This window comes from Muscardinus avellanarius (genome assembly GCF_963383645.1).
Source record: "Muscardinus avellanarius genome assembly, chromosome: 14".
Lineage (NCBI taxonomy): Eukaryota > Metazoa > Chordata > Mammalia > Rodentia > Gliridae > Muscardinus > Muscardinus avellanarius.
This window is the reverse complement of record NC_137800.1, coordinates 20,450,352-20,473,506: the sequence shown is the minus strand read 5'-3', so window position 1 is coordinate 20,473,506 and position 23,155 is coordinate 20,450,352. Positions and strand designations below refer to the sequence as shown.

The following is a 23,155-nucleotide window of genomic DNA, read 5'->3' as shown; positions in this document are numbered from 1 at the left end:
GATTACAAGCATGAGCCACCATGCTCAGCTGAGAGAACTGTGTGTGTGTGTGTGTGTGTGTGTGTGTGTGTGTGTGTGTGTGTGTGTGTTACTGGGAATTGTCCCAGAGGCATTATACCTCTGAGCTACACCTCCAGAACAATTTTATTTCTTATTTGTAAACAAGATCTTGCTAAGTTGGTAGGAGTCTCACTATTTGCTGAGATTGTCCTAGAATCTGCAATCTTCCTTTTTCAGTATCCCAAGTACTAGGATTACAAGTGTGTACCACCAGACCTGTCTTTCATACAACTTTTACTATAAAAGGTCATATAGGAACTATATCAAGTTTGATGGGGTAAATAATCTCTGAGACAATTATACAACCATGCTTTTGAAGTCCCTAAGGCAGCCACAGATAGTCTGCAAACAAATTAGTTGTATCCCCATACAACTTTATTTATAAAGCAGGCAGTGGGCCATTTAGTGCCTGTTAGCTTAAGCTAGTTTTCAGAACATCAATGTAGAAATAAGACCTGCTGAATGAACTTCTGGCCATATTAGCCGACTGCAGCTGCAGAAAGTAATGACACAGAATTAAACATAACTCACAGTGGCTACAGGACTCCTGCTCCTGTTATCAAGACGCAAGGGCAGGGTACACTAATGGTATCTTGTGTAGGTTTACTTGACAACTTCAGCAAGGACTTTATAGCTGTCATTTGAATGGCGATTTCCAATCAGTGAACTCCAAATGCTAATTAGTGAAGTGTTTATCACCCCTTGACTTTATACTAGAGCTAAGTTAAACATATGTGTTTCAAACTGTCCACAAAGAAATATTTTAAAGTGAATTGCTAGCTGAGCATGATTGATATGTATGTCTATCATCCCAACACTTGAGGGACTGAGACAGGATGATCACAGGTTTGGTACCAGTTTCAGCAACTTAGTGAGGCTCTCAGCAACTTAGCAAGACCTTGTTTCCAAATAGAAAATAAAATAGGGCTGGGGATGTAGCTCAGAGGTAGAACACCCTTAGTTTCAATCACCAGTTCACCGAAAAAAAAAAAAAGAAAAAAAAGAAAGAAAGAAAGAAAGAAAAGAAGAAAAACAGAAAAATACTACTTTCATGATGTTCTCTATTAGACTCTTTTCTATTAGACTCTTTTTAGTATATAAATTAATTTAGGTACCATAAATACTAGAGATGGAATGTGAGTAGCCATGGATTAATCCAAGAAGTAAATGGGGAGAAGAACTATTTTATATAATGACATTAGGGAGGCTGGAACAGGAATACTATTCAGGATTTGAGGTATGCATGGACCAGATATTTATTTATTTATTTATTTATTTATTTATTTATTTATTTATTTATTTTTGCTGTACTGGGGATGAAACCCAGGGAAAGTCTACGTCAGAGCTATACCCCAGCCCTAATTTTTATTTTTTATTTTGAAACAGGGTCTCACTGAGTTGCAAAGGGCCTCACTAAGTAGCTGAGGCTGTCTGGGAACAGGGATCTTCCTGTCTGACCCTCCCAGATGTGGAACTTACAAGCCTGCTGTGCACCACCATGCCTGGCTTCCTATCTTGTAATAAGAGTCAATTCTCCTCTTTCCCTTCCCACTGTGTGGCCTGTTCTGTATGTGACTTTTCTCTTTCCCAGCTACACAGTGCTCATGGATTGTGTGGACTCACCTCAGGGCCTCTCTCTCTTTCCCAAGGTGCCAGGTGCTGTTCCTAAGTCATCTCTCCAGTTCTCTGCACAGCTCTCTCTCACATTCTCCAGGTGATGATGGTTGGCAGAACAGGATTCTGTCCTCCAAAGGCTTTTCTCGATTTGCTTTTGGTGTTTCTGCCTATTTTTATTTGATTGGTGTTAGAGTTTTAAATTGACCCCATTTTGTAAAAATGTGTCACTTTGCAGGCCTCTTTGCTTCCAAGTCTTACTCAAATACACGCATCCCTTTGTTTACCTAGATGTCCCTATTGCTTTTTGTAAGATGTGCCTGAGAAGTCCCTGTGCTTACAGAAAACTCCCATTATCCTGCTTAATCTAGCCTAACAACCCAACCGATTCCCCTTAGCAGCCCTTCTACCAATGATGAACTACCACTACCCCTCCTGCCCCATAGAACCTCACTTAAACAACCTATATAAACTTCTCATCTGTGAGCAGACATGGGCTCTATCCTTTCCTGGAGACCCCTTCATAGATTTTATCCCAATAAAGCCTATTCTGTCATTAAGCCATTTGTCTCCTCCCCCTCCACATACACACAATTTTTCAATGGGGTGGGTATCTAAAGGCTTTGTTAGTGCTATCTTTTTTCATGGCAACTATACATTATCACAATATGTATTCACATATAACTCTATACATATATGAATGAGTGAGTGAAGAGAGAGAGAGAGAGAGAGAGAGAGAGAGAGAACTGAATTTTTCCTTTTACCATTGTTTCAAAGTAAGAGAAAGAAGGAGTAAAGTTTTATTTTCCGAGTATATTAAACATCAGGAACTTTCATCAGATATATATAGTAATATATATATATATATATATATATAGTAATATATAGTAATATATAGTAATATATCCATAATATATATATATATATACATATATATATATATATATATATATGTATATATATATATATTACTAGGGATTGAACTCAGGCATTCTACCTCCAAACAACATCCCCAGGGATTTTTATATTTTTTTGGTTTGAAGCAGGGTCTTACTAGGTTGTTGAGAGTCTCCCCTTTTGTTGTTGATTCTGGTTTTGAACCTGTGATCCACCTTTCTCAGCCTCCCAAATCCTGAGATTATAGGCTTACACCACCATGCCCAGCTTACATTTTTTATATATTACTGTCTGTGAAGCCCTATAAAGATATTTTTTTTCAGTTTTTCAGTTAAAAAATAATAGAACTATGGCTGCACAGCTTTTTTACTGGCCTTCATCATTAAATGTGGAGTTAGAACTTTATCTATGCCTGTATTATTTCCAGTCTTTCAACTCTGAATACCAGCGGTGGCAGGAGGGTCTTATGGGATGGGTTTAAAAGAACAATGCCTTGGAATTCAGGACATTAACACCAAGACAAGATGTAGAACACAGCAATCTTCATGTTTCTTTTTGCTTTTCAATACATTTGTGTCCGTCTATTCTCCCTGGCATGATCTCATCCATCCTGCTTTTTGTTTTATTTTATTATTCTTTTTTCTTTAGTGTCACACAGGTACAAGTAGACACTTCAGATTTACTACCAAAATGTAAGATTGAAATAACATGGTAGATAAATTTCTGTCTTTCTACTTACTCTTCTAAATCTGTCTTAATCCAGTCCTCAAAGCTGCCCTGTTCAAATATTCGACTTGGACATCGCTTACAAGTCTCAGTTTGCCAAAGATGATCTGTGGTCTTAAATTATCCCTTTTTTTATATTTGCCTCTAGGGCTGAGATGGGAGGCAGCTCCTACCAATGGCAAAGGGGTTAACATTGTTTCATTGGTTCTTTTGAATGGCTGATTGCATTGTCTCAGGGAATATTTGCAATATAAAAGCAACCTTGATCCATGCAAATAACAAAATGTTAAGGAAATTGGAAATTTGTTTGCACCTGGTTTTCCCCAAGCCAGGAGAATTCCTTAGACTATTTCACTTTCTCAGCTCATGAAGCACTAGAATTTAGGTCACTGAATTAGGACAATATTCATGCAAAATAGCCCATTCACCTGCTTCAGAATGGAAACTATCCAGGCTTCAGTAGCCTTGCCTGAAATCCCAGTATTTGGGAGGCTGAGACAGGAGGAGCTCGGATTTCAGGCCAGCTTCAGTAACTTAGCCAGACCCTCAGCAACCTAGAAAAGATAAAAAGGGCAGCTATGGGTGTAGCTCAAAGTACAATGCCCTTGAGTTTAATCCTCAGTCAAAAAAAAAAAAAAAAAATACCCAGGAAAATATCTTTCAGAATAAGCAGTTAACTGGTAGGGACAAATATACTTAAGGCTAAAAATCATGAAAGATAGACAGATTTAGAAAATGACAGGAATACAGAACATCCATTAAAAGGTAAATTTGCCATTAAAAATTTTATAGGAACTCTGCTTTTTGAGAGATTGCCTGCCCCCTCCCCCATTACCCACCATTCCAGATAGCAGACACTCTTGAGTTCTTCATCTCAGGAATTTTTTTAACAGTACTCACTGCTTTTTCAACTGTCTAAATCCTTTTATCTTTATAGCACATATGGCCTCCCAACCTGAAACTGGTAAACACGGTTCTGATCTAATTTAATACCCACATTAGAGTACATTTTAAATATCATATCACCGAGTCCATAAACAACTATGCTAATGTATGAAGTAACTCAACATGGCTGAAAACACATTACAGTTGCCAGAACCATAAAATCCCATTTACTTGTGCTTAAAAGTGTTTGATATTGAATTTGCTTTCCCTTGGACTGTAATTAACAACATTCTGAACTGCTTGAAGATCCAATTGACTGACAATATTAATCACACATTCACAGAGAAGTTGGCTACTGCACTTGATTTTTTTTTTCTTTCTTATGTGTTCTTAGCATCTAGTCACTGATTAAAACTAAGGAAATGGCCCTTTTCACCATGCTCTGTGGACATTTATTTATTTTGGGGGGTATATTTAGTCCATAAAGATTTCCCCCATTCCCATTGGCTCTTGATTTTAAATGTCTATAGACAGGGAATAAAGCCAAGAATCAGTTATTTCTTGTCAAGAGGAACAGTTTATTCCAGATAATTAAATCCAGGAATGTTCAAAGAAAACACAGCAAGGAGCATAAATTAGGTTCTATCAAGGGATATAGGTCGTTCCTCATGAATGGATACTGACAAAACAATTTTGCGCGAAGCTTTGCAAAGTCATTAATAGTTTGGAAAGTTTTGAAAACTGGCACATTTGGTAGAGAAACGCAGCAAGACTTGGGTCTGTGTTTTTGAAATGTACTTCAGACATCCACCGATGTTTTGTTTTGACGTTTGACAGTATTTTTAAGCCTGCAGGTAAGATTTGCATGCATACACTGTGATGAACGCTGGGGGACCTTTTTTTTTTAACTTTATTCCATTTGTCCAAATGCCATTTGGAGAAGTAAAGACTAAAATGTAAATATCAAAACAGGATGAATTAAGAAAACAAAGAAGATCTCGCTGATAATTTTGGACCCTCTCCATTATTCATAAATATTATATAAAATTGTACTGTGTGCATAACCCAGAGGCAGACTCTATGCTTCTGAAAGATTTTCTATCTTACTCACTTTTTACCTTTTTTCATAGAATTGAAACATAACAGACAGCAGATATTTGCTAAGTGAGCCAATGAGTAATGATATTTTTGGTTGGAAATTCTAAATTACTTTGCATGGCATGTAGCTATAGCTACTTACACTTGAATATTAATGGAATTCATTTAGAGATTTGAAACTTACCACAGTACTGGCACACACTATTATAAATTTGACACATAATATAAAGGTTAAGAGAATAAACTCCAGAAGCAGATTGTTTGGATTTGAAAACAACCTCTGATAGTCCCTGGATATGAGGCCAAGTCAGTTCATCTCTCCCCAATGCCTAACTCATAACAATATCTAGTTCATAGTGTAATTGTAATATTTACAGAGTGGCTAGGATATAGTAAGCACTATATTAGAAATTGTCGTGTTATTATTATTCTATGGTATCTTAATATCTAGACTTTGGAGGTAGGTATTAAGGATCCATGCAAAAATATATTGATGTGTTGGTTTTTTCCAGGTACCATACAGCAACCTTATAACATAGACTTGTTTTGCATCTGAGAATAGAGGAAAATAATACATCTTGAAGGAGAAATTACAATGAGAAAACCAAAGAAGGAATTGAATGAGTTAGAAAGAGAGAAGGAAGGGTGGTGTTTAATTTAACAAGTATTCTTTTCATATATTTATGCTCCAAGTGCCATGGTAGTCTCTGGTCAGTGGAAGATGAAAATAGAGAAACACAATCTGTGTTCTCATATATATTTAAAGTCTTCAAAGAGATAATCATGTTACTAAAACAATGTGGTTACATTGTCTGTCTCTGACTTCCTACCTTCTCTTGACCTTTCTCTCTCTCTCTCTCTCTCTCTCTCTCTCTCTCTCTCTCTCTCTCTCTCTCTCTCACACACACACACACACACACAAACACATGATCCAGTGATTCTGACATGCATGGACTCAAGCTTATGTTAAGATGATACTGAGCTACCCATAGTCATTGGACTTCACAGTGTTTTCTGTGTCTGTCTTTTTACTTCCTACTGTTTTTGCATGAAACCTGACAATTTTCCATTCCTCTTCTGACATGTGCTGTGGCCCTCATCATACCAAGCTAAAGCTGGTTTAATACTTTGCATGTAACCGCATTGTTCTAGTAACATGATTATCTCTTTGAAGACTTTAAATATATATGAGAACAGAGATTGTGTTTCTCTATTTTCATCTTCCACTGACCAGAGACTACCATGGCACTTGGAGCATAAATATATGAAAAGAATACTTGTTAAATTAAACACCACCCTTCCTTCTCTCTTTCTAACTCATTCTATTCCTTCTTTGGTTTTCTCATACGTCCTCCTTTTCTTTCTTTCATCTATCCATAATATTTTTTCTTCTTTCTCTAAATGATCTCACTTATTGTTGTTGTTGCTGTTGCTGTTGCTGTTGTTATTATTATTGTGCTGGGGATTGAACCCAGGGATATTCTATCTCCAAACTACACCCCACTCCAATTTTTTATTCTTTATTTTTGAACACAGGGTTTCACTAAGTTGCAGAAGGCCACGTTAAACAACTGAGGCTGGCCTCAAACCTAGATCCTCCTGTCTTAGCCTCCCAAGTACTGGATTAAAGCATGCACCACCACACCTGGCTTCACCTACAATTATTAAGTGAAATAAATAATGAAATAATCGCTGGAATATATCACAATGGTTAAGAATATTAATAGTTCATTCCATAATAATCAAAATATTCTTAAGACCTCATAAAAGTGCAGGTGAGGAGCACAGATCACCAATAAACCGAAGAACATTTGTTAAACAATAGCATAGTAAGTTCTATGATTTAAATGTGTGAAACTAAGTTTTTTTTTAACTTACAACACTTGTAATATAAATAACATCCTTTTGTACACATGAGTGTTTCTGTGTGTGTGTGTGTGTTACTTGTGGTACTGGGGATTGAAGCTATACCCCCTGAGCTACACACTAGTCCTTTTTATATTTTTGTTTTCGAAATAGGATCTCTTTAGGTTGCTGAGATTCTAGCTACTTGCTGAGGTTGTCCTTGAACCTGTGATCCACCTATCTCAGCCTCCTAAGTACTGGGATTACAGGCTGGTGCCATCAAGCATGGCTACACATGATGATTCTAAAGGAAATCGTTCTATTATAAATGTTCTGGTAATGTGAGCTACTAGATGCAATTAGATAAGAACAACTTATATATTTTCTTCTGAGTCTTATTTCTATCCTCTTCACTTAAGCTCTAGATTTTTGTCTATAGTTTGTGTGTGTGTGTGTGTGTGTGTGTGTGTGTGTGTGACTTTCTTTTTTAGTAATAAAAAATAGTGCAAATAGGTAATGCAGGAGTATTTGCATGGAAACAACTGTGAAAAGTACACATTTGTGCAGAATAATTTTTCTTTGGACTTGATATTTGTAAATCATTGGTAAATTAAATATTGGAAGAGTATCATTATTTAAGGTACATATATTACTTAGTGTCTTCCTTAATATGAAATAAAGTGAATGTCTTCCATATAATGAAATAAATTTCACCCATATAAGCTCTTGTTTTTAATTTTGATATCATTGATATATGTTAATAAAAATTTTAAAGTAATAACTCATTTCCCTGGAGGGTTTCACAAAATATTCATAATGTCATATTTTCATTTATCTTATGTGTGGACTTAACTATGATTTTATTTATCCTTATTGGTATGTTTCTAAAAGAATGCAAAAATTAGACTTAGATGAGTAAAAAAACCCTTAAAATATTTCTGACATTTCTATGTTGCTGGTATCTGAAGTTACATTTTTTAGTCAAAATAACCAAAAAGTGTTTGTAAAACAATAGCATTATAAGTTCTATGACTTTTATGTTGTGTCTATTAATATCAACTAATGCCAAAAAAGTCTTCCAGTAAAGCATAATTCTAATTAATGAACCTGTGAAAACATAATTTTATATTGTTTAAAATTGTATTTATCCTATAGATTGTTCATTATCCTAAAGGCTACTAGTAGACATGCTGAGTATAACCTTTGTCCTGGTTTCTATTGTGCATATTTTAAGAATAATTTAACATTTTCTATTGTGTGTAATTTATTATAATTAGAGCTTTAAAATGAACAACATTATATATTACCTATGTTTTTAAAATTTACTATGGTTTGTTTTAGACATTTTGAATAGATTAGTGTGTGTGTGTGTGTGTGTGTGTGTGTGTGTGTGTGTGTGTGTGTGTGTGTCTGGGGATTAAACCCAGGGCATTCTACCTCTGAGCTACACTCCAAGCCTGATATTTTTTTAGTCTTTATTTTGAAATAGGGTCTCACTCTTGGGAGGCTAGACAGGAGGATCATGCAAGTTCGAAGCCAGCTTAACTGGTTTAAAAGACCCTGTTTCCAAATAAAATATAAAATAGGTCTGGGAGTGTAGCCCGAGGTAGAAGGCCTCTGGTTTCCATCCCTAGTACTGCCAAAAAAAATAAAAAAAGAAATAGGGTCTCACTAAGTTGCAGAGGGCCAGAGGGCCTCACTAAGTAGCTGAGGCTGTCAGCGAACCCGGATTCTCCTGTCTCAGTCTCCAAAGTACTGGGATTAGATTACAACTGTGTGCCATCATGCCCTGCTTGAATCAATTATTTTTTAGAACAGTTTAATATTGAGCAGAAGTTCACTATTTCTCTCAGTTTCTTTAAACGTGCTAGTGTCCTCATAGATGCAATGAAGATTCCCAATATCCCAATGTCTTTATTTTATTTATCAAGGCAAGCTATTTTTTGTGTGTCTTTCCCTAATGTAGATGGATAGTAAGTTTTGTATATCAATATAATAGTATCCAGTACCTAGTCTCTCTATATGCAGAGGGATTCTCACCTCAATAAATGAAGATCTTCAGAGACAATTGAGGATCCAAATTTCAGTCTTCTTTTTGCACAATTTATTTTATTTATGTGTTTAATCTGTGATGAACCAGGAAGCACAAAATTCAATCTAAAAAATAAAATGCTCACCAAAGTGTTATGAATGAATTCTTTCAGGATTCTAGAACACCGCATATAAAAATGAGCAGGACTTAGAAAATAAATGTGACACTTGGGGGCCTGAAACAGATAGTTTGTCCCATAAAGATAATTCCTTTACACTCAGAGGAAGCTTTACTCACTCTGTCTTCTGATCAGATCCCGTGTTCAGCACTTCTGCACCGGAGAGTTCTTTCTTTTTATTGGTTAAACTATTATGGGAGCCCTTCTTCCCACAAGAGGGTGAGATGTGTAAATGAGACTGTCATAATATATAACACATTTCAAAAAATAAAAATAAACAGATTTCCACGGCTATTTTGTACTGTTAGAACTCGCGGCGAGTGCCTCAGGATTTAGCTGAGTAATTGAACTTAAGGATAGTTCATTTGAAAAGGGAAAGTCTAAAATGCTTTACGAGAGGCCTGAGGGATTGTAATCACAAAATATGAAAATTCTCCTCAAAATTCCTTATCATATATGTATGCAATCATACTTTTATGTCTGTGTATCTATCAAAAGATTAAAATCTTAATAAATAAGGTAATAATTGTAAATGGTTCTGATTCTATAAATTTGAACAAAAACTATTATGGCTATAAAAAGGTAAATTTGGGGCCTCTTTATTCTTACATATTAATATTTTGTTCCTTGGGAATATTTATAGTACTTTTTTTAGTTAATTAATTTATTTTTGTGCTACTGGGGATTAACCCTGGGATTTTTCTATGTCTATGCTACACCCCATATCCTATTTTATCTTTTAATTTGAAACAGATCTCATTCAATTTCTTAATTCCTCATTAAGTTGCACAGGCTGGTCTAGAACCTCTGATCCTCCTTTCTCAGCCTTCCAAGTACAGGGATTACAGGTGTGCAACAACTGGTTTATAGCATTTTCTTAATTTAAAACAGCAAAATTGGTATAAGCATATCATATAAATTGTGGCCAGTAGACATCATAGTGTCTATATTTATTATTATTTGGAAGTATGATGCTTTTTTTTAGTAATTTCTTGCCAAATATTTACTTCAGTAAGATTTTATTAACTATATAGCTCTTCATAGATACTGGAAAATTTCAAATGTCTTAATAATATCTGACTTAATGCCCAAGTACTACATTTCAATGCTTGTCTTTGGGCATATATGAAGCTTTTGGGTATCAACACTTTATTTCCAATTGATTATGTATCAAAATCTAAGTAAGTTAAGGGAGATTAGCCAGTGGAAATTAGAGAGAAAATAGGAAAGAAAAGCGAGGTCAGAGAAAGCAGGAGAGAAAGCAGTAAAATATTCAAGATGATAAGGAAGGAAGAAACAGAAGGAAAAAGGAAAAAAAACCAAATCAAATAATGTTATGTGCATCTATGAAGTTATCACTACCAATCCCGATGACACCTTCACGGAGAGAGAAGGGAAGAGTAGGGTGAGATCCAGAGGGAAAACACCAAATAATGTGTGTATGTATAATTGTATTACTCTGAATATCCTTATGATATATAATTACAGTGCATCAGTTGGATTACAAAAGTTTTTTAAAGTCTATAAAGATGCTTTAGCAACCCTCACCTTGTTTCATGTCAATCTACATAAATCTTTCAAACAGTAGGAGAACTTTGTACAGATATTGTAGTGTGGGCACAAAGGAACCAATGCTAGATGTAACCAGTAGGAAATAAGTTCCTCTGTTATGAATATAGTGTTGATTCCTTCAAGTCTCCTTCTTAAACTTGTCTCTTCTAAGAAGACAGAAATTTAATCAGATGTGTGTTACTGTGTTTGTTATAGCAAAATATTATACAAAATAAAATATTACACAAACACACAAATATGTTCATAAATAAGTGATAATATATGTAGCTATCAAAATTATATATGTAGATATAACATATTTTGAAATATAATCACAGTGCTGCAAAATGCTCCCAATAAAATGCTATAAAAACCATAAATACAGAATGTGTATAAAATTCATCACTATTATAAAACATTTGAGAAGAAAATCTGTCATTGGTAGCAGTCCTCAGGCATAGAATATTTTGATTCATTTCTCTTCCTATACTTCTCAGTACCCTATGCCAGTGGTCCTCAAAGGGGTGATGATGCTTCCCAAGGATATTTGACAATATCTAGTGACACTTTAGTTGGTCACACTTGGAGAGAATCCCTATGAGTTTTTCATGAGTAGACACATGAATGCTGGTAAACAGTCTACAATCAACAGGACAGCCCCTTGCCCTCAATACAGCAAATAATCATCTGTTCTGAAATATCAGTAAAACCAAGCTTGATAAATGGGGATCTACATTAAACATATATTTTATTTAAGGATTGAAAAAGGCATAAAACACAAAGAAAAAAAGAGTTTAAATATATACTCATATGTTGACTAGGTTTTGTGAAAAACTAACAATAATTATTTAAGGATAAAAATTGGCCAAAGTATAATATTAAGTATATTAAATTGTATGGTCTCTGTAGTTCCCTAGTGGAAGATTTTGACCATGAGTGACAAAAATCCGTTTGTGCCTCTTCAGTCACTCAGGGATGGTTGTAGTTGTCTAAAAATTTAAATTTCTGCAATTAGGGGCATTTCTTGTGGTTGTTCTCCAAATCCCTGTCTTATTTCGGATCTAAATTGAAGCCTGAGAACAACCAATATTCACACAAAGCTTTCTGAAACAAAAGAAATTATGCCTGAATGAACACTTATGCAAAAATTTCTTTTATTTCTCTTCCTGGCAAAATTCCTAACATTTAATGAAGTGAAACCATTAAAAAAAAAAAGTTCAGTGATGTGAGAACACAAAGAATAGGTCTAAAAATAGCCTAGTTAGCTAACTACTTTGTTTTCCATGCAGTGGCCAGACTTGAATGTTGCCCTTGGTATAAGGAAAAGAACAAGGATCATATCCTACACTGTGATCTCGAGTTGCTTATTGCTGTGGTTCCAAACCAAATACACTTGATCATATTATTTTGAAGCAAATAACTAAGTGCTCTTGAAGTTCAATGTTAGCATCATATTTATCCAAAGTAGACTTTCACCAAGGAAGAATTCGTGTCTGTTCATAAGAAACTGGAAAATCAGAATGATTTTGTAAGCAGTAATAAGAGATGGTCCAAGGGTGCTGCTTGTAAAGACTACCAAAGATGAGTAACTATTAATCTTTAATGTCACTTCTATCCCAGCAAGGTGGCGCCCACCTGTAATCCCAGTACCTTGGAAGCTAAGACAGGAGGATCACAGGTTCCAAGCCATCTTTTGAAATTTAGTGAAAACCTCAGCAACTTAGTGAGACTCTATTAAAAAAAAAAAAAAAAAACACTTAAAGAAAAGTATTGTGGTGGAATTCCCCATTTCAACTCCCAGTACTCCCCTCCTCCACCACACATGCACTTTCTCTATGTTGGATATTCCGCTGGTGTTTTACATATTTTATAAATCCCCATGTCACCCCTTTTAAATCGCTATGCATTATTTTTCCAACTTTAGTCACAAGTGTCTGAGATCTAGGTAGATGATCATCATCATTTCTAAAGCAATGCTGTGAATAAGTGTAAAGCCAGGCTTCAAGTTCAAGTTCACCTGTCCCCAGGTCTATTGCTCCTGTGCTCATGTTCTGCTTCTGGTTTGCTTCTGGAGAAGCTTAAAGACGCAGCTCCAGCTCCTCTCCACGGTGGAAGTAAATGACATCATCATCTACAAATAGGAAGATGCAATTCAAAAAATAAAAAGATATGAAATGAGTGTGTTATGATCCTCAGAACAATTTTAAAGATTTCCAGTGGACTAATTTAATTTGAAAGCTTAGTTTTCCAAGAATTCTGTCATGCTACAATCCTTTCTACAAAGAGACTTTAAAAGAAGATTAAACAATCTATGTTTATTGAATTATCCACTGGCATTATCCTACCTTAATCTAATCCCAGATAATTTGGTACAGAATATATTTTCAAGGACTGCTATTACTCCTCCTGCTTAATATAACACTCTCCGAACATAAATACAAAACTGACATTTTATTTGTTTCTTATTTTGTGCTTTTGCTTTATTTGAAGCAGGTGGGTAAAAGTACAGAAGGTAGTAGTGAAAATTAGTCACAATAAAAAAGACATGTTGAAAATGTAATTTAAATTTTTCTAAGTAGATAATGGTTTTTATTTCAATTATTAAAATGTGTGTAATGTTTTCCTTCTTATAGACTGAAAAACTTTAGCAAATAGGTTAGGAAAAAGCTTCAAAGGATCTCTTGTTGGTCTTTTTGGATTCTCCAAACTTTGTAGTTTTTAACTAAATGATTGAGTGGGTCTATCAAGTATGGAGCTAGGCATTTCTTCAAATTCATCGTGAGAAACGTAGGTCAAGTGACAACAGTGAAAACAGTATATCAATGAATAAGATCTTTTTTGTTTATAATATAATATGATGGGTATTTTTGCTTTTTTAAGGCTTTTAGAGTGGTAAAGACAGTAAGTAGATGTTCTTCATTGGTTTGTCTGCTATTTAAAAATTTTTAATACCATTGTCTCAGTTTTGTGTTATATAGTTATACATACTAAATGTACAGTAAACATTATTGCATTGATTTTTTCTGTATTAAAGATTTAAATATTAGCCAGGGTTTAATTAGGTGTGCATTTCTTCAAACTCCCAATTGTATTTTGATGAACTCCTTAGATATTCAATTAACATGTGAATGATTTACAGAAAGTATTAGTACTCTGTGGGCTATTGTGGAATCACTTGATATTTTCTCTGCTATATTAATGATTCCATTTCCTATTGTACTAGTGGGAAATGAAGTTGTGTAATTGGAAACTGGTAAGACACTTTATAGCTTATTAGCTTAGGATAATTATCTGCATGTTATATTACACATTGAATTGCAATTGAAATTAGTGTGTTATAATATTTAGGAGACATGAAAACCAAAACTATTTAAATTGTTGGAGTAACCATTGGCTTGAAATGAAAATGAACAGATTTAATGAAAGACTTTACTGTAACTTGTAAAGCAATGTGTTCTCTTTTGATAACTATTCTTTTTCTCTTGTTCCTTTTTTATTTTTATTTTTATTTATTTTTTTATAATTTGCTGCTTGCCATTACAGGAAGTAGAGGTTTGTATAAAGCTTCTGTGTTTCATATTTTTAGATTTTATATAAATAATTTAATTACTCATATATACTCAATTTATATTGTTTTCCTCCATAGGATGATTATTTCCGCACTTGGAGTCCAGGAAAACCTTTTGATCAGGGTAAGAACCTAATGATTTAATATAAGGCCTTAAATGTTTATAATCACTGAGCTTTAAAAATAATATTTGTTATTTGATATTACTAAATAGGAGAGTCTAACATAAATGGAAAAATTATGTAAGAGTTATGTTTACTTCAGCATACTATATTAGAAATCAGCTAATTATGTATCATGACTATGTCAGGATGTCTTTTATTTTTAGATACATATTTTAGATTGCTGAGTTGGGCAACCGAACTTAAGTATATTCATTTTTATTAGTTCATTAAAGTCTCTTCATTCAGTTTTCAAGCACTTGGCCATAGATTCATTTGTGCAAACTTTAAAAAGCAAATGAGTTTGTTCTCCTAGTTAATAATTAAAAAAAGAGTATACTGGTAATTAGAATCAGCTGAGGTCTTAGCAAGACATAAAAAAGAAAAGCTTTATACTAAATTAATATTCCTCAATCTCTGTACACTCAGCTTAGAGTTCTGGTTAGTTTACGTTCACAAGGAGAAGCAGGACACACGAATGGTAATGGAAATATTCCTATATATGCAATAAGAATGGAAACATTACATCAGTGAAATCAGTATTATATAAATAGCTGAAGAGATTTAATTTCATGTTATTAGATATCAGGAATTTTGCCTTTCACGTTTAAACAAGACATTTCTATTTTATATTGGATATTCTGTCTTTGCCAAAGATAATGCTCCATGAATCTGTACCCCTTGAATGTTCATCAATTTTCTGTCACTATAATGAAACAATAATTAATTTCTAAAAATAAAATATTTATTTTGGTTTCTGTTGGGACCACGAGGTAGATCAAACTGTGAACATCAGGACTGAGGAGGGAAAGAAAGGGAGAGAAAGAGAGCAGTGTTCCACAGCCCCTCTTGAGAGCACACCCCCAGAGACCGAAGGATTCCACATAATACCCAACATGTTACAAGTGCTGCCACCTCCCGCTAGCACCACGCTGGGAACCATGTAACCAATGCACCTTTAGGAGACATTTAACATTCAAAATACTGCAATGTATAAATAGAAATCCTTCTAAGAATGTTTAGGTAAATGATTGAATGATGGAGTCATATTATTAAAGGGGGCTTAGAGTATTTGCTAGATCTACAAATTTCTGACTTTTATTAGGAAAGAATAATACAAAAAACAGCTTCAAGTTAGAATCAACTTGTATGGACCTAGACATAGACTCTCATAGATAGACATTAATTTAGAACTTGAAACATTTGTACACGTGCCATCCTCTATTCAAAATTAGTGTGTTGTACATGTCTTCATATTACTTCACTATTACTATTCCATGTTCTTTTTTGCAGAATATACACTTTAGAATTCTAAAAAAAATACTATTTACTTTCATCACTAATAAGCCATTGTGCTAAAGGACCGTCAATAGGAGAGAAAAAAAACAATGACAGGCAGACTGAGATATATTTATGAGTATCCTTGGAAAATAAATTTTTATGGTTGAACCACAAACCTTATAAACTGCGAGTAACCTATGAAATCGACATTCCCATTTACATTTGCCATACTTAATGCATCTGATTATAATAAAATGTTTTATTTTTCCTTTGTGTTTGTGATATCATATTGAATTGTTACTTATCTCTCATTTATGAATGGTACTAAAGCCAGATATTTGATAAGATCAATTTAATTTTCAATGAGGCTTTTAATCTACTAGGTAATACATCATATAGAGAAACATGATATTATAATGTAATACTCATGAAGATTAATCAACATTCAGTTACTATTATATTTGATATATATTAAATATATTAGTCTATTTAGTCATCACAGAAACCCACAAGGTAGACAAGGACATGGAGGTATTAGGAGTTTAAGTTCTTGCCCAGGTGATATTCCTATAAAGTAGAAGAATTAGTTTTTGGTTTTAGGCAGTATAAACTAGAAACCCCATTTCCTAGCTAAAATGTGTTTTTGAGATTCATATGATAGCACTAAAATACAAAAGTGATATATATATACACACACACATGTATATATATATGCACATATATAACACATTTTAATTGTACCTATTACTGGGATTCAGGGTGATATTTCCATACATGCATACAGCATGCACTGATCAAATCTAAGCAGTATTTTGTCTACTTCCTTCACCTTCATAACGTTTAGGCTTTGAAAGCATGTATTCACTTGAACTAATATTAAAAGTACAGCAATTAGCATTTTTATGCATTAAAACAATTTTTGGAGACTATTAAACCTTCGGTTTTGTTGAATATATATGGTCTTTGCTTTTTGTGGTTTATGGACATCTATATCATCAATATAAGTTGATTTTTTTCTATTCTGCTTTGGGGATGAATTACATATTTTGGGGAAACAGAAAATAAATGTTATTCAGGTTATATTTTTTAAAAAACTATTGGGATTTATATAACTTTCACCTAATTATTTAAAAATTATCATTTACTTTTATTTCTAAAGGATGTTTTATAAAATATGCATAAATTAAAGTACTACTAATGACAATGCTAATTTTATATAATATTAATGATATAATTTATCAACTCCTTTTCATATGCATGCATATGGAAATATACACAAGCATATAGGTATTTATACATATACAAATACCCATTAGCTTCTGCTAACTTGCTTTTTGGTAAAATCAACTGATTGCCCATACATATCATAGTGACCTTCCAGTTAGGTGTGACAGTTTTCTTTCATATTATTTAAGCTTCTTTTCATCATTCACAACGTTTACAGTTTGCTTTTTTTTAACCAATGAAATACTAAGTAAATTGGAAAACTATATGGTTTCAAATGTTTAAGTAAAATTATTTTGATGATGGTAATTGTGCTGAAAACTAAAAGAAAACACACCGATGCCAAAAATAAATTGCTTTGGATTTCTCCATGTTGAATTTTCTGTACTATTACTTCTCTTCATTAGTGCATTTAATCATGAGTTGACACAACGGAAACCAACTGAAAAATAGTTTTAATGAGGACATACATCTTTCTGAATAGGCATATAAATTGTGTTTACTATAACAAATAAACTAAAAGGAGAAAATTCATAAATGAGCCTAGAGTTGTAGCATGATAAAGATTTTAAATATTTTAATCGATTCTTTGGATATTCTACAACATTTATTTATTCATTTATTTATTTATTTATTCATTAATTTATTTATGGGTCTGGTGATGGAACCCAGGCGCATTTTACCTCCGAGCTACAGCCCCTGCCCTATTTTTTATTCTTTATTTTGAAACTGGGTTTTACTGAGTTGCAGAGGGCCTCACTAAGTAGCTGAAGCTGTCCGTCCATGAACCGTGATCCTCCGGTCAGCCTCCTGAATGCTGGGATTACAAGCATGCGCCACCATACCCGGCTTACAACTTTTAAAGATAAATAATCTTTTTTTCTTTTTTTTCTTTTTTCTTTTTTTTTTTTTTTTTTTTTTTTTTTTTTTTTTTTTTTTTTTTTACTGTGCTTACCCTGCTTTATTTCCAGGCATGGATTAATCAGGTTGTATAACAAAGAAGTAACTGCAATTTTTTTTTTTGTGTGTGTGTGTGTGTGGTGCTGGAGATTGAACCCAGCAGCATTCTAAATCCAAGCTACACCCCCAGCTCTATTTTTTATCCTTTATTTTGAAACAGGACCTCACTAAGTTGCAGAGGACCTCCCGAAGTAGCTGAGGCTGGCTGTGAGCTAGATCCTCCTGTTTCAGCCTCCCAAATACTGGGATTACAAATTTATGCCTCCATGCCCAGCTGTAACTGGAATTTTTAACAGTGATTTCTAACTGTTTAGAGAATCTACCCGGACCTAAGTACTCTATCTACAAGTATCACCTTTAATGTAACACTTATTTTTCCCCAACATCTGATAGACATCCGGGTGCAGGCAGGTTAAAGAGATGGAAATAAGATATGCCTTCTCTATTCCCCTGGGATTATTATCCAAACCGTTTGCTGCTGCTCTACTTGTTACCTACCTGGAAGTGAATTTTAATTCATTTAATAATAACTGAGAAGCTGAATTTAAATAAATCCACAGATTTAAGAGCAAATCAGTTGCATGTTGTTGATGTATTTATCCTGCTCTTGCGGATTTCTGGGAATATAGAGTTAGCAGTAAGAAGTAGTAGGGGCTTAGGAGAACACTCTTTGGTCTTTCTGCAGCAGTTTCAAATGCCCCTTCCTCTTAAATAAAGATTTATCCAAGCAGGGCAGACTGACTCCTCTTGTTCCATTAGATCGCATTCAGTTCAGCAAAAGTTCATGAAGAAGAGTTACGTGGGAAATCCATTCCTGGACTCAAGCTGCTGGAAATCTAGCCAGGAGAGACACACATAAACAGTGAACCTTGTATCTAGAGGAGCCAGTTTTGCAAAGATGGAAGGAGGGGTGGAAGAAAAATAAAAAAAAGACACAGTTCCATTCATCAATGCACATATGCATTCATTATTTATTATTCCATTCATTATGCACATATATATGATACTATCAATACCAAGCTCAATAGCATGTATGGGGATGGAGAAAGAATGGGGATGTGGTCCATTAGAAGCTCATCAAGTGCTGTGAGCGTGCATGTCCCTATTACTCTGAACAGTATTACAATATGAGACCACAATGCACCAACAAAAGTACAAAAATAAATAAATGTTAATCTTGCATAATAAAAAAGACTCCTCTGGAAGAGTAGTCAAATTCTTAGCCATACACTTATCCATTTTTTTTTCTGGCTTTCCAGTATCACTAATGTGATTCTCCTATTTTCTCACCCATTTGCAAAATGTATCCCCTAAAATAACAGTCAAAGTCTGATCTGCCCCTCTGCAATCTCGGACTACAGAGTAAAGGCTGTTGTGATTTCATCTGGAGCTTTTGTTCCCTTCAATGAATAAATCTGTTTATGGTATTATGATTGTAATTATATTTGAAACTTAAAAATCAACTCGTTTTGAGAAAATGCACTCCCAATTCGTTTCTCCCTTCTTAAAATGTGGTCCAGACTTAAGACACAGGTGATACAGATTAGACAGTTACGGGTACTGCCTCTTTCTCAGATGCTCTGGATTTACTTCTAACCATGTTTCATTTTATTTCATTTTCTTAGATGGTATTTATTGGTAGCATTCTGGAACAATAGATAAGTCTGATCTGTGCTTCACAATAGAGCCATGGTGGTATCATAATACTGCTTTGTTTAAAAACTTGGAGCCTTTGGCATGATTCTAGTGAAAAAATGGGTGTTCTCAGAATTAAAATTCAATGAGTGTAATATACAAAGATGATTGCAGTATTCTCGAAAAGTACTCAAATCATTTAAAAATGTAAGCCTGAACTGTTCTTTGATCTGAACCATGATTTGATAACTCACACGAATTGATTTAGAATTTTTGTGTCATTTTGGACAAACTCCTTTTTAGGCCATTCAAACGCTTACAGGCATGTCTGTTGATATCCTATATCAGTTGTATTATGCATGTTGTCCACCTTGGATCATAGAGGCCCTTTGCATTCCTAAGGGAAACAAACCTATTAAAATTACATTCAGCCTAGAAACCAGCATTGCAAGCTCATTGACTCTGTCAGATTAAGTACATAAGAAACACATCAGACTTCTAAGTGAGAAATTTTATTTCCATTTCTTAGTCAGTTCTGACCTCTTTAAGCAATGATGGTATTCAGTTTGTTTTACAACATACTCTACAACATAGAGCAACCAAGATTTGTGGGTTGTGTTGTTCTTGTTAACGTGTATAGAGATTGTAGAGATCTGTGTTTTTAATTCATAAAATAAAAATCAAGATTACTCGTATTTTATTTGATTAAAACCACCGTAGCCTACATAGGTGTGCAAGAAGACAAATTATGTTTATTTTTCAACTATATATATATATATATATATGTGTGTGTGTGTGTGTGTGTGTGTGTGTGTGTGTATATGTTAAGAATATAATTTATACAAAGGATTACTCAAACTCACTTTAAAGGTAGTCAGTAATTTAGAAAATACTATTCTTAGCTGGACACAGTGACACACACCTGTAATTCCAGTACTTGGGGAGCTGAGAAAGGAGGATTGCAAATTTGAGGACAGCCTCAGCAAAGTAGGGAGGCTGTCTCCAGCTTGGTGAGGTCCTGTTTCAGAATAAAAAATAAAAATAGAGCTCAAGGTATAGCTCAGAACTAGAATGCCCTTACCTTAAATTCCTACAAAATTGCTGCAAAAAAAAGAAAGAAAAAGATAAGAAAGAACAAATATTATGTCAAACCTTGATAATCAAGTATAGTCAGTAATAAATACTGAGAATACAGATATGGAGATTTTTGACAGAAAACCTCCATTGGTCAAAGAAGTGATTCTCATCCCCAACTGTGTATGAGAATTATTGCACTTATTTATAAAGTACAGTTGCAAGCCGGGAGTGGTGGCACACGCTTGTAATCCCAGAATTTGGGAGGCTGAGACAGGAGGATGGCGGTTCACGGCCAGCCTCAGCTACTTAGTGAGGCCCTCTGCAACTCAGTGAGACCCTGTTTCAAAAATAAAGAATAAAAAATAGGGCTAGGGGTGTAGCTCAGAGGTAGAAAGTCCCTGGGTTCCACCCCTAGTATCACAAAACAAACAAACAAGCAAACAAACAAACAAATAAATAAATAAATAAAATAAAAGTATAGTTGCATAAGTTTGATCTCAGAATATTTTTACTTACTTATGAGGTAAAGTCCAGGTACTTAGTGTGTGTTTGCATCTGTTTTTGGCTTGATTTTTTTTTTACTTCTTAAAAATTGCAATAAAATATTCAAAACCTAAAATTTACCATTTTAACTATTTTAAAATATACAGTTCAGTGGCATTCAGCATATCCATAGTGTTGTGCAGCCATCATGACCATCCATCTCCAGAATTACTTTCCTCTTCTGATTTATTGGTACTTGCATTTCATAGGTGTAGACTTTTAGTTTATTCAGAAGCTTTACATTCTCTCTTCCTCCAAGCACTTGAATGCTACCATCCTACTTTCTATTTCTATGAATTTGACTGTACTAAATATCTTATATAAATAAAATATTTGTGCTTTTTAAGTGGCTTATTTTACTTAATATTATATCCACAAGGCTCATCTGTCTTGCATGTGACAGAATTTCCTTCGTTGGTAAGGCAGAACATTCCACTGTATGAATGTACTTCATTTATGTATCCATTCTTCTATCCATCAATGCTTGTGTTGTGTCCACTTAAGAGCTATCCTATCCAATGCTGCTACAAGCATGTGGATCCAAATATATTTAAATCTTTGCTTCCAATTCTTGTGAGTTTATAACCAGAAGTGGAATTGCTGGATCTGATGATAATTCTATTTATTTGAGGAACTGTCATTCTGCCATCACAGCTGTGGCGTGTTACATTCTCACCCTGTATTTTATACAATCATTCCAATTTTTCCATATTCTTACCAACATTAATTATTATCTGCCCCTTTTCAATAGAATCCATTCTAACGGATGTGAATATGTTTGCTTTTTACAGTCTATAACTTAGAATGAGGGGGTATGGAAATAACTTTTCAAAATGATGCCTTTTGGTCATTCTGCTCTGTAGTACTTAGAAGTTTGTTTCAAAAGAATTGTTCTCTTGAAGGCAGCCAAGAATGTCAGAGAATTTTAAACAACCGATTCTCTTTTGCAAATGTGGCAACAGAAGAATGCGCCACAGCGATTGAGAGAAGATTATGTGAAGCAAGAAATAGCCTACCAAGAAAAATCCTCCCTTGCACTGAACAAGGACTTTATATACATTGGGTGTTAAATGTAAGACAACCATCATAATAACCTTAAAGAGTAGATTAATTTCTCAATTTTCATATGAAACTCAAGATGTAGCATAAGGAAACAAAGCTTATTTAATGGTATAGCTGGGACTTGGAATCGCCTCTTAGGGAATTTGAGGTCTATTTCTCTCTTTTATTGTGTAATATTGCTTTAGAATCTGCTCATCTTTGTGTCATTTTTGAACAGTTTTTCTCAACTCAGACTGTATACATTTTTTGTGAGAATAATATGGATTGCAAAAGTGAATAGGGGCAGCAAAGGGGTCAATTATCTGCTTCACATTGGAACATATTTAGAATTGCTCTACTCTGAAGAAATGGCATGTTTGGGACTTGTACTCGATTTTTAGAATACAGCTTTTAGAAATAGATTTATATGCTTATTTTCTTAAGTAAAAGAGTAGGTGAACTGGAGCATGTTTTCATTGTTTGGGAATAACTTACAGTATACTTGTAAGACAAGAATAATATTTGGGGGATATAATAAAGATTCTGGTAGAACAAAAACTTTCAGAAGTTTCTTCTCACTGAAGTGCCCTAAGCACAATTCTTACTCTACTTTCTTATATGTAAAGTAAAAAAAAAAAAAAAAGAAAAGAAACAGCACATATGTTTTTAGGGTATTAAAATACTGGCACTGAAGCTCAGAGTTATTATACACTACTATTTATGATATAATTCAGAAAGTCCTGTTTCTCTTCTGGATGATCTTTACAAATAATCTCTAG

General features: G+C 34.1%; 1 protein-coding gene across 4 annotated transcripts in view; it reads left to right on the top strand.

Annotated features, from left to right (window-relative positions):
* Positions 1 to 23,155, top strand: part of SPOCK3 (SPARC (osteonectin), cwcv and kazal like domains proteoglycan 3) — a gene marked incomplete at both ends in the record, with an annotated part of 365,032 nt that overhangs the window by 121,262 nt on the left and 220,615 nt on the right. For 2 of the 4 annotated variants that reach the window (XM_080709750.1, XM_080709749.1), the window contains one exon: positions 14,533 to 14,578. The exons of the other annotated variants lie outside the window; for them this stretch is intronic. In XM_080709750.1, the coding sequence (XP_080565876.1) occupies positions 14,533 to 14,578 (46 nt within the window). The remainder of the gene's footprint in view (positions 1 to 14,532; positions 14,579 to 23,155) is intronic. 4 annotated transcript variants of the gene reach the window in all.